We start from the raw sequence: 12,786 nt of genomic DNA, 5'->3' as shown, positions 1-12,786 counted from the left end.
CATTTTCATTAAGAAAAACAAGGATTTGTGCACAATGAACAAGCAAACTATGTCATCAATGAATTGCCTCATGTCCAATGAAGACGGATCATGAAAAAGTATTACTTATTATGCTAAGAGTATTATTTTATATATTTTTTTATATATTTTATAATATGTTCTGAGTATCGATATAAACATACAATGTATTTTATATATTTTTTATTTTATCAGATATAAGAAAATATTAAAAATAATTCACAAAAAAACATTTATGAGTCTCTCTCATTAGTCAATATGTGATACAAATCTTCTACCTGAATCAGTTCATGAAAAATATCATATTGTGTCAAATTATTGTTTTCACTCGAGATATGAACCGAGTCGACTCGTTTCATGAATATAGATACGTGAGACCATGTAATATGAGAGTTACTCAAACTAGTTTAGGTAAATTTAATTTGTTTAAATGGAGTAATTTATTGTAAATATGTTTGACAAACAGTTTAATTAAGCTATTAATTTTTAACATTTCTTTAACTATCATAACATACAGAGTGAGTCTCATGTGAGACCGTCTCACGGGTCATAATCCGTGAGACGGGTCAACCCTACCCATATTCACAATAAAAAGTAATATTCTTAGCATAAAAAGTAATACTTTTTCATGGGTGACCCAAATAAGAGATCCGTCTCACAAATACGACCCGTGAGACCGTCTCACACAAATTTTTGCCTAACATATAATTATAAAATAATATTAGTGTTGTTAGTATTATTTTTTTTTTCTAAAATATATTATAACGAATTTTAAGATAGAATCTTTCATTTAAAATATTTATTTATTTAACCGAATGACTTACAAAAAAATTTGTTAATACATGTAAAATTCGTAATTATTGTATCTATCATTGTAAATTTAAATTTTCGAATGAATTTGTTTTTAGTGAAATATTAAATATTTGTAAAATCATCCGCTAATTTTTGTTTGTTTGTATGTAATTTTATGTCAACTTGTAATTCACTTTTGTCATATCATGTATAGTATTTTATGAATCATGCATTAGATTATATTAAAAGAACTAATTAACTTTAATATTAGAAACAATTAGGCTGTCACCACCCAAAATATCTATACTATATGGAAAGAATGTACATGTTAGAGACAAAAATAAACACCAGTTTTTTTTGCCAAATTTGGCTTTATATAATATAGATACTACGCATATGCTTTTTTTTTTCAACATTTTAAATTGCAGCTTAGCATGCCGGTAAATTTTAAAATTATGATATTATTTTCATATATAAACACGAAAAATTCAAATGCCATTATAATCATTTATTATTTTTTATAACTATGATATTATTCTTATTTAAATATACATCACATTAATAAAAAAAACTCTTATAAACACGAAATTGATCGAGACATATAATTGAGATGAGCAAAAACTTGTGTAAGATGGTCTCACGAGTCGTATTTTATGAGACGGATATCTTATTTAGGTCATTTATGAAAAATTATTACTTTTTATGCTAAGATCATTATTTTTTAGTGTGATTTTATCCGTCTCAAATATAAAGATTCATGAGACTGTTTCACGGTCAGAATGTATCACGTACAATATATTCTTTGATCAAATAGATCAAACGCAGGCGAGAGGAAAAAAGTAATCCAGTGGAACATAGAACGATCTTCCACCACCAGAAATGAAGGCCAAGAAGACAGAGACACGAACCCCGACATTCCGCGGTTTTCACCAGAAAGCATGGCGAATTTTGAGAAAAAGCCAAGGATAAATTAATGTAACGTTGGCAGAAATCTAAGCAAAAGGGATGTTTTTCAAACGGCGTGATGTGGAGTGCGGATAACGGCGTGGGATTGTTTCAGTTACTTAAAAGCAAAGGCCACCTTCTTCATCCACTCTTTCACGTTTTGTTATCTCCCCTTTTTTCAGTGCCTTCCTAACTTTCAACTCCGAATCATACAATTCAGTTGTGAATACGCCTTTACAATCATGATTCGCCATCATTATGCCCATATCCAGCTTTTTATTGTTGTAAAAAAATTTGCTCTCTCATCCATTTTCCTGCGTTCTTCTCTCTTTGCTCTGATGTTGTTTTGATTTACTCTGCGTCTTTCTCTTCCTGCCTTGAGTGCCGTATCCCGCATCCGCCGCCATCCGTTCATCATAAGCAAGGACGTACGAAATGGGCTTTTCGAGAAATGTTAAACAGACTGGTTTTGAACTATGTCTTCTGCTATTCATTTTCCTTGCAGGGATTAGCTCATCTTGTTCGTCTAAGGTAATTTATGTTCTTTGATTGTGTTTTTCTTCGTTCTTCCAATCTGTATTGTTATCGAAGATGTAAAGAAATGGTGGTGCCTGTTTTCTTCAGTTGTATGTAGTGTACATGGGCAGCAAAGGTAGTGCCGACCCAGGTGATATTTTAAGGCAGAACCATCAAATTCTTTCTGCTGTTCATGGTGGAAGGTTCGTTTTTGTACCGTCTCTCTCGATTTTTAGGTTATTTTTTCTTCTTTGGACTAATCTATCACCTTTTGTTCTTGATGCCAATACATGAATTGCTGCAAATGCAGCGTGGAGCATGCAAAGGCTTCTCATGTTTACAGTTATAGATACGGTTTTAGGGGCTTTGCTGCCAAGTTGACTGATAAACAAGCTTCTGAAGTGGCAGGCAAGAGCTCTATTTTGCAATTAAACACACCTTTTGTTAAATTATAGGTGAAAAGATTGACCAATGATTCAGAATATATATGGTGGGTCACAATGATTAAACCGAACGTGTTTCACAATTCAGTACTAATCTTCATGTTGCACCTCAGAAATGCCCGGAGTGGTATCTGTGTTTCCGAACACAAAAAGGAGTGTTCACACTACGCATTCTTGGGATTTCATGGGACTCAATGGTGAAGAAACTATGGAGATCCCAGGTTACTCTACCAAGAACCAAGTTAATGTCATCATTGGATTGATCGATACGGGTGAGTTCTTAAATGCATTATCAGAATAGCATCGAACAATAAACTTACTTTTCAAGCTTTATGTTTTGTGGTTTCAAAGCTTCTGTCAAATTTGGTTTCAGTTTTTATTATTCTTATTTTCATTCGTCTGTTTGAGTGGCTGCCATGATCGAGTGAGTTAAGGCAACTTAGAGATCGCAGTTAAATTATGTTTAATCTATTAAATGTAGTTTTAAAATTATATTTATTTCAAAAGTTTTATTTTCAAGAGGGGTATCATCCCAAAAAACTTGACTTTCGACATCCGTGGTGACCCACCTTAGACGGTTTTATATCACCTTTCACCGTTTAGTACATGTATAATGTACTTTAATCTAACTCACCACCCATCTTAGATGGCTTTATATCACCTTTCACCGTTTAGTTCATGTATAATGTACCTTAATCTAACTTAAAATTTTTTTATCGACTTTGATCCGATAGTAGCTGGTAGCTCTTTTCTAGATCTCCCCTTCCGTTACACCGACTCTCAACAAGAGTATCAATGTTATGTTTTAAACCCAAGAGAGAAATCATCCCAAAATGCTTGCGTATTTAGTGATGTAACATCGTTGATTTTATAAGTACTTTTTTATTAGTTTTAATATTCGACGTGAGAACAAGTGAGACCATATAAAATTTTCCCACCCTATTGTTGGAAAAAGAGTTATTTTATTTCATCTGATCTCATAATCTACAGTGTCTTGCCTTGCTGAAAAATTTCAGAATGACTTCAAATAGAAGTGCATATTGATGCTTACAGAGAACTAGTAATTTTTCTTGGATAATAAAAACTTCACTATTACTCTTTCCTTTTCTTGTAATCTATAAATAAAATCTTGGTATTTACACAAGGCCATTTGAATCTCAGGAATTTGGCCAGAGTCCCCAAGTTTTAGTGATGTTAACATGCCTCCAGTGCCGGATGGATGGAGGGGGCAATGCCAATCAGGGGAAGCATTCAACATTTCTACATGCAATAGGTTTGTATCATTTTAATCCTACCATCGACGGATTATTGGATTTTGTGTATTCATTAATTAGATTTGAAGGTCTGATGAATTTGTCTTCCTCAAGGAAATTGATAGGCGCCAAATACTACCTTAGTGGCTACGAAGCCGAAGAAGAATCGGATGAAACCGTGTCTTACAAATCTCCAAGGGACAGCTCTGGCCATGGGAGCCACACAGCTTCAATTGCCGCTGGTCGTTATGTTGCTAACATGAACTACAAAGGGCTGGCAGCTGGTGGAGCCAGAGGTGGTGCTCCAATGGCTCGAATTGCTATATACAAGACGTGCTGGAGCTCGGCTTGCTATGATGTTGATTTGTTGGCTGCATTTGATGATGCAATACGAGACGGCGTGCATATTCTATCGGTTTCATTGGGTTCAGATGAGCCTCCAAGGGATTATTTTAGTGACGCCATTTCTGTGGGATCATTTCATGCTGTTAGCCATGGAATAACTGTGGTTGCCTCAGTTGGAAACAAAGGAAATCCAGGTTCTGCAACAAATCTGGCTCCTTGGCTGATCACAGTGGCAGCATGCTCAACAGATAGGGATTTTGCATCGGATATCTTTTTTGGAAATGGAGCTCATTTCTTGGTAATCTAATTAAAACCCTTAATTGGTTGAAGCAGTAGTAAAGTTAAATCTTTGATCCACAGTGGTTTCAACCATTTTGATTCTCAAATAGGGTGAAAGTCTGAGTCTAGCGAAAATGAATATCTCAAAAAGGATCATCTCTGCTTCTGAAGCTAATGCAGGATACTTCACTCCTTATCAATCCAGGTGAATGAAAAGGTAGTTCGTTTCACGTACAATCTTAATATTAAACCTTCATCTGAAATCTCAAGTTATTTTAGTCTTTCGTGTTCATCATACTAGCTACTGCTTAGAGAGCTCATTGAATAGCACGAAGACCAAAAACAAAGTTCTGGTGTGCCGACATGCGGGAAGCTCAACAGAGTCGAAGCTGGCAAAAAGTGTGGTAGTCAAAGAAGCTGGAGGAGTTGGAATGATTCTTATAGATGAAGAAGATAAAGATGTTGCTATCCCTTTTGCCATTCCAGCAGCAATTGTTGGAAAAGAAACTGGAAACAAGATCCTATCATACATAAATAAAACACGGTTTGTTCTCAAAGAATTTTAATGGTTTTCTTGAATTTCTCTGTCGCTTTTCACTGATTGATTGATGGAAACAGAAATGCTACCTCGATAATTCTTTCTGCCAAGACTGTTTTAGGATCCCATATTGCTCCACAAGTAGCACCGTTTTCTTCAAAGGGTCCGAATTCATTAACTCCTGAAATTCTTAAGGTAATAGTCATTCTTCAAGATTCTTTTTTTCGATTCTCTTTTTGTATCACAAGAAATACCAACTTACTGCCCTTTGGTTTGTCACTTACGAAGCAAGAAATAGCATTTTTAAAATGCACGCGGTGTCATATTTTCGATACCATGCTTTCCCTTTAACTCTTGTTCCTGCCTCGCATGTGTGTCAAATTTGTTGCCTGACATCGCGGCACCTGGATTGAACATTCTGGCATCCTGGTCTCCTGCAATGTCAAAAATGAATTTTAACATACTTTCTGGAACTTCAATGGCTTGTCCCCATGTAACCGGAATTGTTGCCTTGATAAAAGCCGTCCACGAGTCTTGGTCTCCATCCGCCATCAAATCAGCACTCATGACTACTGGTAAAACAAGAAAGGCTTAAGCAAATTTCTGCCTGAAAGTTGCATGTGTTAATGTCACGATTTTTTAATGAAGAATCTAAGTATACAAAATTTGCTGCAGCTACCATGCTGGACAAGCATCGGAAACCGATCACAGCAGGCCCAGATGGACGAAAGGCAAATGCATTTGATTTAGGCTCTGGTTTTATAAACCCAAGAACGGTTCTGGATCCAGGTCTAATTTATGATTCCACACCCACAGATTACAAGGCGTTCCTCTGCTCCATCGGCTATAGCAAGAGATCCCTTCGTATGATCACAGGAGACAACAGCATTTGCAATCCAACCTTCACAACACCATCTGGCCTTAACTACCCATCAATAACGCTTCACAATCTGAAAAAGACGTTTACGATAAATCGAACGGTGACTAATGTGGGAAGCCCAAGAAGTATCTACAGAGCAGTAGTGTTTCCTCCCGCAGGGATAAACGTTACTGTAGTGCCCCAAAGATTGGTCTTTACAAGGTATTTGCAGAAGATCAATTTCAGCGTGAAGTTTGAGGTAACAGGTCCGGTTGATGATTATGTTTTCGGGTCCTTGTCATGGAGGAACAAAAGATCCTGGGTTACCAGTCCCTTGGTTGTTCGGGTTACACGGTCCAAGTTTAGTTTAATGGCATAAACGACCTCATTTTCAAACAACTGAGAAATGAGGTAATCTGGTTGCCAATTCAAACTTTATTGTATCTATTTGATTCATTGATTCCAAGATTTTCAAGTAGTCTAGTTCTTGAAATGGTACTGTGTCCATGTTGAGTTGCTATATATATATATATATATTTCAAAAATGCCAAAAGTAAGACTTCAAATTATTTATCTAATGGAAAGAGTTCCAGCAGAGATCAAGTGCGTCCACAAGACCATCAAAACTATCAAATCTACTACTCACCACATCAACGCACACACCCAATCTCTCAGCCCCGGCCGCCGTGACAGGGCCATGCGCCGCCGTCACCATGCTCGGACACATCCGTCTCACCATACCCCAACCTAATCCCACCTTGCCCAGGCTCTTCAGCAACCCTTCAACCTCTCCAGTACTCGTGAACACAATGGCATCCACTCCACGTCCCTCCTTTATCCTTTTCACCAGTTCCTCAACACCGCCGCCCTCTTCACAGTACCACCGCGTCTCGTACGCGTTCACTCTCAACGCCACCCATCCCCTCCGACCTAAATCCGCCAGGAATTTAGGCACCACCGGCGGCTCTTCGATCCCAACGACGAGCGGAACCGGGCACATGACCCTTCTCCCCTCTCCCGATCCTATCGACTCCACCATCCCACTAGGCGTCGCAATCGGAGGAACCACGATCCTTATCCTCCCAGGATTTCCACACAACTTGTCGACAAAAGACGCGTCCAGCAACTCCGAATCTTTCCCAAGCGCAGAAACGGTGAATACCTCGCCGTCCGGAGTCAACGGGGGTGTTTCAAAACCGCCGGAGAGTACATCGGCAAAGGCCGTGATCCCGGATCGTGAAGTGAATGCAATGGCGGAGCAATGGTGTAGCGAGGTGGAGATGGCGGTTTGGATACAAGAAATGGTTTGTGGGGTGGATTGGATGGTGAGCGTAGGACACCACAGAGGAGCCCAGCCTCGGAGATGAATGAGACGAGAGAGCCTATCGGCGTAGTTTTGTGGTGTGGTGAAGGCAACTACACGAGCTGGGGTGGAAGCAGAGTCTGCATTACTCAACCTTATCATCATCTCCAACTTCCTCACAAGTCACAAATTCAGCAACCACCTAAATAATAATAATAACTAGTTATTCTAAGCGTGTTGTACGATCTTTTTTATCATTATCGATGGACTAAAGTGAAAATTGACAAATTATGGAGAGACTAAATTGATATTTGAATGATTGAAAAAAAAAAATAAAAAAGTGTGTTGAAATAAAAAAAAAAAAAACAAAAGTGTAATATTACTATAACTATAAGGGTAAAACTGGAAAAAAAAATGATGTCCTCCTCAGCAGTTTTTATAAGGTGCTCAGCCTTAATAAATAGTAAAGATAATAATAATAATAATAATAATAACTAAAGCTAATGCGAACATTAATAATTAAAAACTCCCTATTTTAGATTTAAAACTCATAGATTGTTGGCTAATTTAACAGTATCCATGAGTTTATTAACTATAATTATTTTTAAAAGAGAAATGAAAAATATAACAGTTAAACTATTACAAACAATAAAATATAAAAACATTTGTTAAAATATAACTATTAAAATATATTATCTCAACGATTGAATCTAAAAAAATAAATTAATTGTTAATCAGAGAACTTAAAGCTAGGGGTGGGCAATTGGATCGGGTTTTTTGAGTTCTATCAGACCCGAACTCGATCGAGTGTAATTTTCAGGTAAAATCGGGTAATTAGTCGGGTTTGGGTACTACCGAACCCGACTATATTTTAGTCGGAAAAGATTCAGATATAGAATTGCTACCCTTGGGTAACCGATTGTTTTTTAAAAATAAAAATAAAAAATATGGGCTTATAATTGGGTCGGTCCAATTTAATAAATTGGAAAATGTTGCTTCATAGCTAATCAATTATTACATTCTTTTCCAAAACTGTACCTATACCGCTATACGTTTCTCATTCCAAAGTACCGCAATTACTGACCTCTACTTGGAACGAGGGTCGGTGATTGTGAGCGGCAGTTCCGGGAGAAAATGTTATTTTGTCACAAAAAAACCCGAACCCAACCTTATCAGGTATCCGAAAAGACGAGTAGTGTCCAAAATCGGATCGTGTTCAGGTAATGAAATTGCTATCCGAAAAAATTGGGTGTCCGATTCGAACTACCCGAAACCCAAAAAACCCGACTCGTGCCCACCCCTGCCTAAAGCAATGAATCAAGACTTATTGTCAAACATTTATTACAAAAATTAAAATTAAAAATCACCGACCTCTATAAATTTGAAAGCTAAACTAGACCCAAGTTAAACAAGACACTTTACTACCAGAAACAACCTTGCATGTCTAATTTCAAGTTTCTGGCAGAATAGGTTATTGACAAAGTCCGATACAAATTTAACATGCATGGTAATTAATGTCTTAAACTATGAAACCTAATAAATAAAAATTAATAAATAAGGGACATATGCCATTAAAAATTTAAGACTATCGTTTATCGAAAGCCATTTTGTATGTGTCAACCACAGACAACCACCAGTATAATCTGGAATAAGCACAGGAAGTTTTGATAGATTCATCCTCAACCCAAACCTCTTATTCCCTTCGGCCAGTCTTTATTTTCAAAGTTCAGATTCTTGATTCAATAAGCTCAACCATTTATGCTTAAGTTTGTAAAAAAAAAATCAGATTCAGTATCATATAACAGCTTTTTCAAAGTAGTTGTGAGCAGTGGCAGAACCATGTTTTCATTTTTTACCCGGACTAGAATTTTTTAAACCATGGTTGAGCTAATATTGACAAATACCACCCGGGTGGAGCAACACATAGCTCCACCCGTGGTTGTGAACATGAAAAAAAAATGCACCAGGCCGGAAAAAAATACGACAGCATGGAAATTTTGAAGTAAATGTCTGTCTTGTGCAGATAGTACCCGTCGTTCCTACAAATAGCTTTCTTATATCTATTCATAACATCTGTTGATTAAATACAATACATGTATGTAAGCAACTTCATAGAAACTTGAATGAACACATTTCGTCATCTTCAATGGTTACGCACAAATATTTCAAGAAACAAGTGTAATGGCAATTGGCATGGCCATCTTCCTTGCTGGGTATAAAGATTAACCTTTATATACAAACAAATAAAGATAAAGCTTTAAAGAAGACAAGTCACCATTGGCCAACATAATAAGCCATTCACGTTCTCTATAACTCCTTTGATGATTCTTCTTCTTCTTCTTCTTCTTCTTCCTCCTCCTCCTCCTTCTTGAGATCCGGTGTGTTTCCTGCAGGCGCATCCAAGCTAGGGCGTGCCACAAGTCTCTCAACGGGTATTTTCATCACATCGCGTCTTATTCCAATATCAGAGACAATTCGACTTATACAATATATGCCACAACCCACGAGTGCCAAACCAGAAAATCCAGTACTCAAAAAGCGAAGTGGTGATGAGACAATGACGGTCGCTGCTGCTAAAAAAGATGCAGCTTGCCCACTTCGTCCAACACTAACAGTCGTGAAGATGAGCAAACCTGTCTTGCAGTATATGGCGAAATCCTCACAGTTGTTGTTGAAAATGTGGTATACGCCAAAACCATTCTGAAGGAGGTATTCAGCGCGGTGAAGGACATCCTCCGCAGGATCAGAATTAGCAAGGGTACAAGTTCCACCTCGAGCTTTGGCGAGGAAATATGATGGTGAGACACCATATTGAAATACGTAAAGTTCTCCACCAGAAAGAAAACATTCGAGGCAAGAAGAGATGACACCGCTGACACTGGATTGGTCACCACATATTGGACAATGGGAACCGGATGGATTAGAAGGAGATGAGCTGAAAATAATGCGATCCAACACTGTACCAATGCCGATCTCATGCCCTTCTCCCCGAGTAAAATGGATCACTTTTCCACTCCCAACGTATAATCCTGATGTTTATAGGAGAAGAAATAGCAGATTAAAAGGTAAATCGCATCACAGTAAAAAAAAATGTCAACGTGGTCCAAGGATAGAACAATGAATTTAACAAACTAGAAAAAGTAAGAACATACATGCTTTCAAAAAAAAATAATTTATGGTAAAAATAGAATAGCAAGGTATGAAAGAACCGACAGTGTAGGAATATCCATGATAAGCTGTTCTTGTTTTGACACTTCGTATAATATAGAGGTTTTTGGGAACTAATTACAAGTTTTAAGCACCATTGATGCATTGTGATCTTATTGTTACGTCCCAAATAACCAAAACAAAGAAAAGTCAACTGGGATTTGGAATTTCTTATGGTAATATAGCTTTGTCGTGTTTTCTTATAAAGTTGTGTGTATGACTGGTATGTAACACCTCTGCATGGGGTAAAAAAATGATAGATCGTCTCATGATTCAGTTTCCTCTCCCCTTTCTTGATTTCTCTGGAGGCCATTACTCGAGTTACATTAAATTTTGAGTTTGATTCACAGCTTGTACAAGGTTAGCTCTAAGACTTCACCTTTGAGGTTCAACCACAAAAATCACTTCAGCAATATACTTAACAACAATTTCAAATTTGTCCTCACTTGGTAAAAACATCATTGCACCATATAACAAGGTTCAGAGTTTATAAATAACAACGAGTTATTCTTGTTGTACCTTTTCACAATCGAAGACCATCGCAAGCATAAAACTGGTCAAAATTTCACACTTACGGTAGAACATATGCAAAAAGTAATATGCAGACAACTAGCTCACATTCATCAATGATTAACTTAATTGCTAATTGAACTCATTGCAATCACAAATAAACAGATTCAAACTTTCACGTCACATTGTTTAGTTCCATACAAATTCAGGTATACCAGTTTCCATAAATGCTGTGCTCGTATTGACGGATTCAAGCTGCATAAATTTAACATCCATCATAACATTTGGCAAGAACTTCAAAATTAAGAATTTGAAAATCATCCTTCAAATGGAATATGTTTTCGGTACATTGTTGAAGAGTACATTTAAATTTTCAATTAGAACATAACATTCAAAGTCCATTGATTTCAAATGCTTTCATTTAAAATTTCGTCCAATCAAAAGCAGAATGCATGTTTTCTTAAATTTCCAAACAATTCAAGAAGCCGTCAAATAAGAATTCATCGATCATACATATTGTGCATCAAATTTTCCCAACTTCCACAAATTATAGAGAGGCACAACCCTTTAATAAGCGACTATTCCGAATAAGCACAGCATTAAAAAATGGCTTTTTCCCTGCCCTCTTCTTCAAATTTCTCCCTTTCTTACCAAATTAAAAACAATAGATTTCCGACACTAATAATGACAAAAAAAAACACCACTTAAAAAAACGATTCATCTAGCAAAATAAGTTTTAAATCTTCTTCACCCGATCCTAGATTTGCGATCGAACCTTAACATCCCCTTCAATAAAATCACAAAATCCTCAAAGCGTACAAAGAGCTAGAATCGATCCATAAATTCGATCGATCATCAATCTAACAAGCAACAGACATTCAAAAACAATCCCCATTCAAGTATAAAATACAACCCATAAAAAAAGAGAAACGAAAGAAAGATACGTCAGTACGTCACCATGGTGGGCGTAAAGATACGAGTGCCTCCACGAATAGATATGATCGCCGGGCTTCACTTCATCTCTCTGGATTCTGTTGGATAGCACTCCCACCATTTCCGTTTTCTTCCGAACGAAGCACCAAACTCCACCTTTTTCCTTGAATTCTAATCGATTTTCCACAGGATACATCCGATCCGACGAGTTTTGTTGGGCTTTTAGGACAAAGAACAGATATTCGAATACTGGGCCAGAGATTCCCACACAACACTCCAACGTAAGACTTCAAAGTTGCGTGGCCCGAAACTCGAAACCCGAAATTGTAATGATGTGCCAAAGTTTGAGAGTTTTAATTTATATAATATAATTACACTTGCAAATTTTTTTTAATCTATTGTATATTTATACATTTGAAATATTAATTGAAACATGATAATTTTTGTTATTTTTAAATTATTTATTTTTCATATTTTATATTAGGATGATAGAATATATCTAATCTAAAATTTAAAATATATAAATTAAGATAAAATCGAAATTTAAAAAGTAAGACTATTTTAGGAAAATAAAACAACAAAAACAAAATTGTCAATAAAATTATATAATAAGGATATAATTGTAGTTTTAATTAAAATTTTATCAAATCAATTATAAATTAGTTAATATAAAGATCTCGTCTTTAATTTAAATAGTAAGCTAAGTATATAACACGTGATAGTTTCAATAGTCTGATTTTGTGATATCAATTACGTTTTATAAAAATATCTATGTCATCTTACTTTTTTTACACTAAATAAAAATATCATAAAACTCATTTTAATAAATTTATAATTTGCTCATA

At 36.2% G+C, this 12,786-nt stretch overlaps 3 protein-coding genes across 3 annotated transcripts; 1 reads left to right on the top strand and 2 right to left on the bottom strand.

Moving 5' to 3' along the window:
* The first annotated feature begins 1,654 nt into the window (after positions 1-1,654).
* Positions 1,655-6,525, top strand: LOC140841749 (subtilisin-like serine-protease S). The gene is made up of 11 exons (XM_073209402.1): positions 1,655-2,286; positions 2,380-2,474; positions 2,582-2,679; positions 2,828-2,986; positions 3,876-3,987; positions 4,082-4,610; positions 4,702-4,796; positions 4,893-5,135; positions 5,210-5,324; positions 5,518-5,704; positions 5,805-6,525. The coding sequence occupies exons 1-11, from the start codon at positions 2,191-2,193 to the stop codon at positions 6,365-6,367; spliced, it is 2,292 nt and encodes a 763-aa protein (XP_073065503.1). The 5' UTR covers positions 1,655-2,190; the 3' UTR covers positions 6,368-6,525.
* A 37-nt stretch (positions 6,526-6,562) lies between these two features.
* LOC140840903 (uncharacterized) lies at positions 6,563-7,456 on the bottom strand. The gene has a single exon (XM_073208055.1). The coding sequence runs from the start codon at positions 7,454-7,456 to the stop codon at positions 6,563-6,565; it is 894 nt and encodes a 297-aa protein (XP_073064156.1).
* A 1,975-nt stretch (positions 7,457-9,431) lies between these two features.
* On the bottom strand, positions 9,432-12,257 carry LOC140841747 (protein LEAD-SENSITIVE 1). Its single transcript, XM_073209399.1, has 2 exons — positions 11,966-12,257; positions 9,432-10,320 (listed from the first exon to the last, which is right to left on the bottom strand). Exons 1-2 carry the CDS (start codon positions 12,135-12,137, stop codon positions 9,599-9,601), a joined length of 894 nt encoding a protein of 297 aa, XP_073065500.1. The 5' UTR covers positions 12,138-12,257; the 3' UTR covers positions 9,432-9,598.
* Between the last annotated feature and the right edge of the window lie 529 nt (positions 12,258-12,786).

The sequence above is a fragment of the Primulina eburnea genome, chromosome 9 (assembly GCF_022965805.1).
Source record: "Primulina eburnea isolate SZY01 chromosome 9, ASM2296580v1, whole genome shotgun sequence".
NCBI lineage: Eukaryota > Viridiplantae > Streptophyta > Magnoliopsida > Lamiales > Gesneriaceae > Primulina > Primulina eburnea.
Note: the sequence above shows the minus strand (reverse complement) of the source record. Positions and strands in the feature narration are given on the sequence as shown.

Excerpts from the sequence above, each read along its gene's own strand:
- LOC140841747 (XM_073209399.1), bottom strand. The coding sequence starts at position 12,137 with ATGTATCCTGTGGAAAATCGATTAGAATTCAAGGAAAAAGGTGGAGTT. Across the intron at positions 10,321-11,965 it reads GTATCTTTACGCCCACCATG|GATTATACGTTGGGAGTGGA; the intron begins GTGACGTACTGA and ends TATAAACATCAG.
- LOC140840903 (XM_073208055.1), bottom strand. The coding sequence starts at position 7,456 with ATGATGATAAGGTTGAGTAATGCAGACTCTGCTTCCACCCCAGCTCGT.
- LOC140841749 (XM_073209402.1), top strand. The coding sequence starts at position 2,191 with ATGGGCTTTTCGAGAAATGTTAAACAGACTGGTTTTGAACTATGTCTT. Across the intron at positions 2,475-2,581 it reads TCTGCTGTTCATGGTGGAAG|CGTGGAGCATGCAAAGGCTT; the intron begins GTTCGTTTTTGT and ends CTGCAAATGCAG. Across the intron at positions 2,987-3,875 it reads CATTGGATTGATCGATACGG|GAATTTGGCCAGAGTCCCCA; the intron begins GTGAGTTCTTAA and ends TTTGAATCTCAG.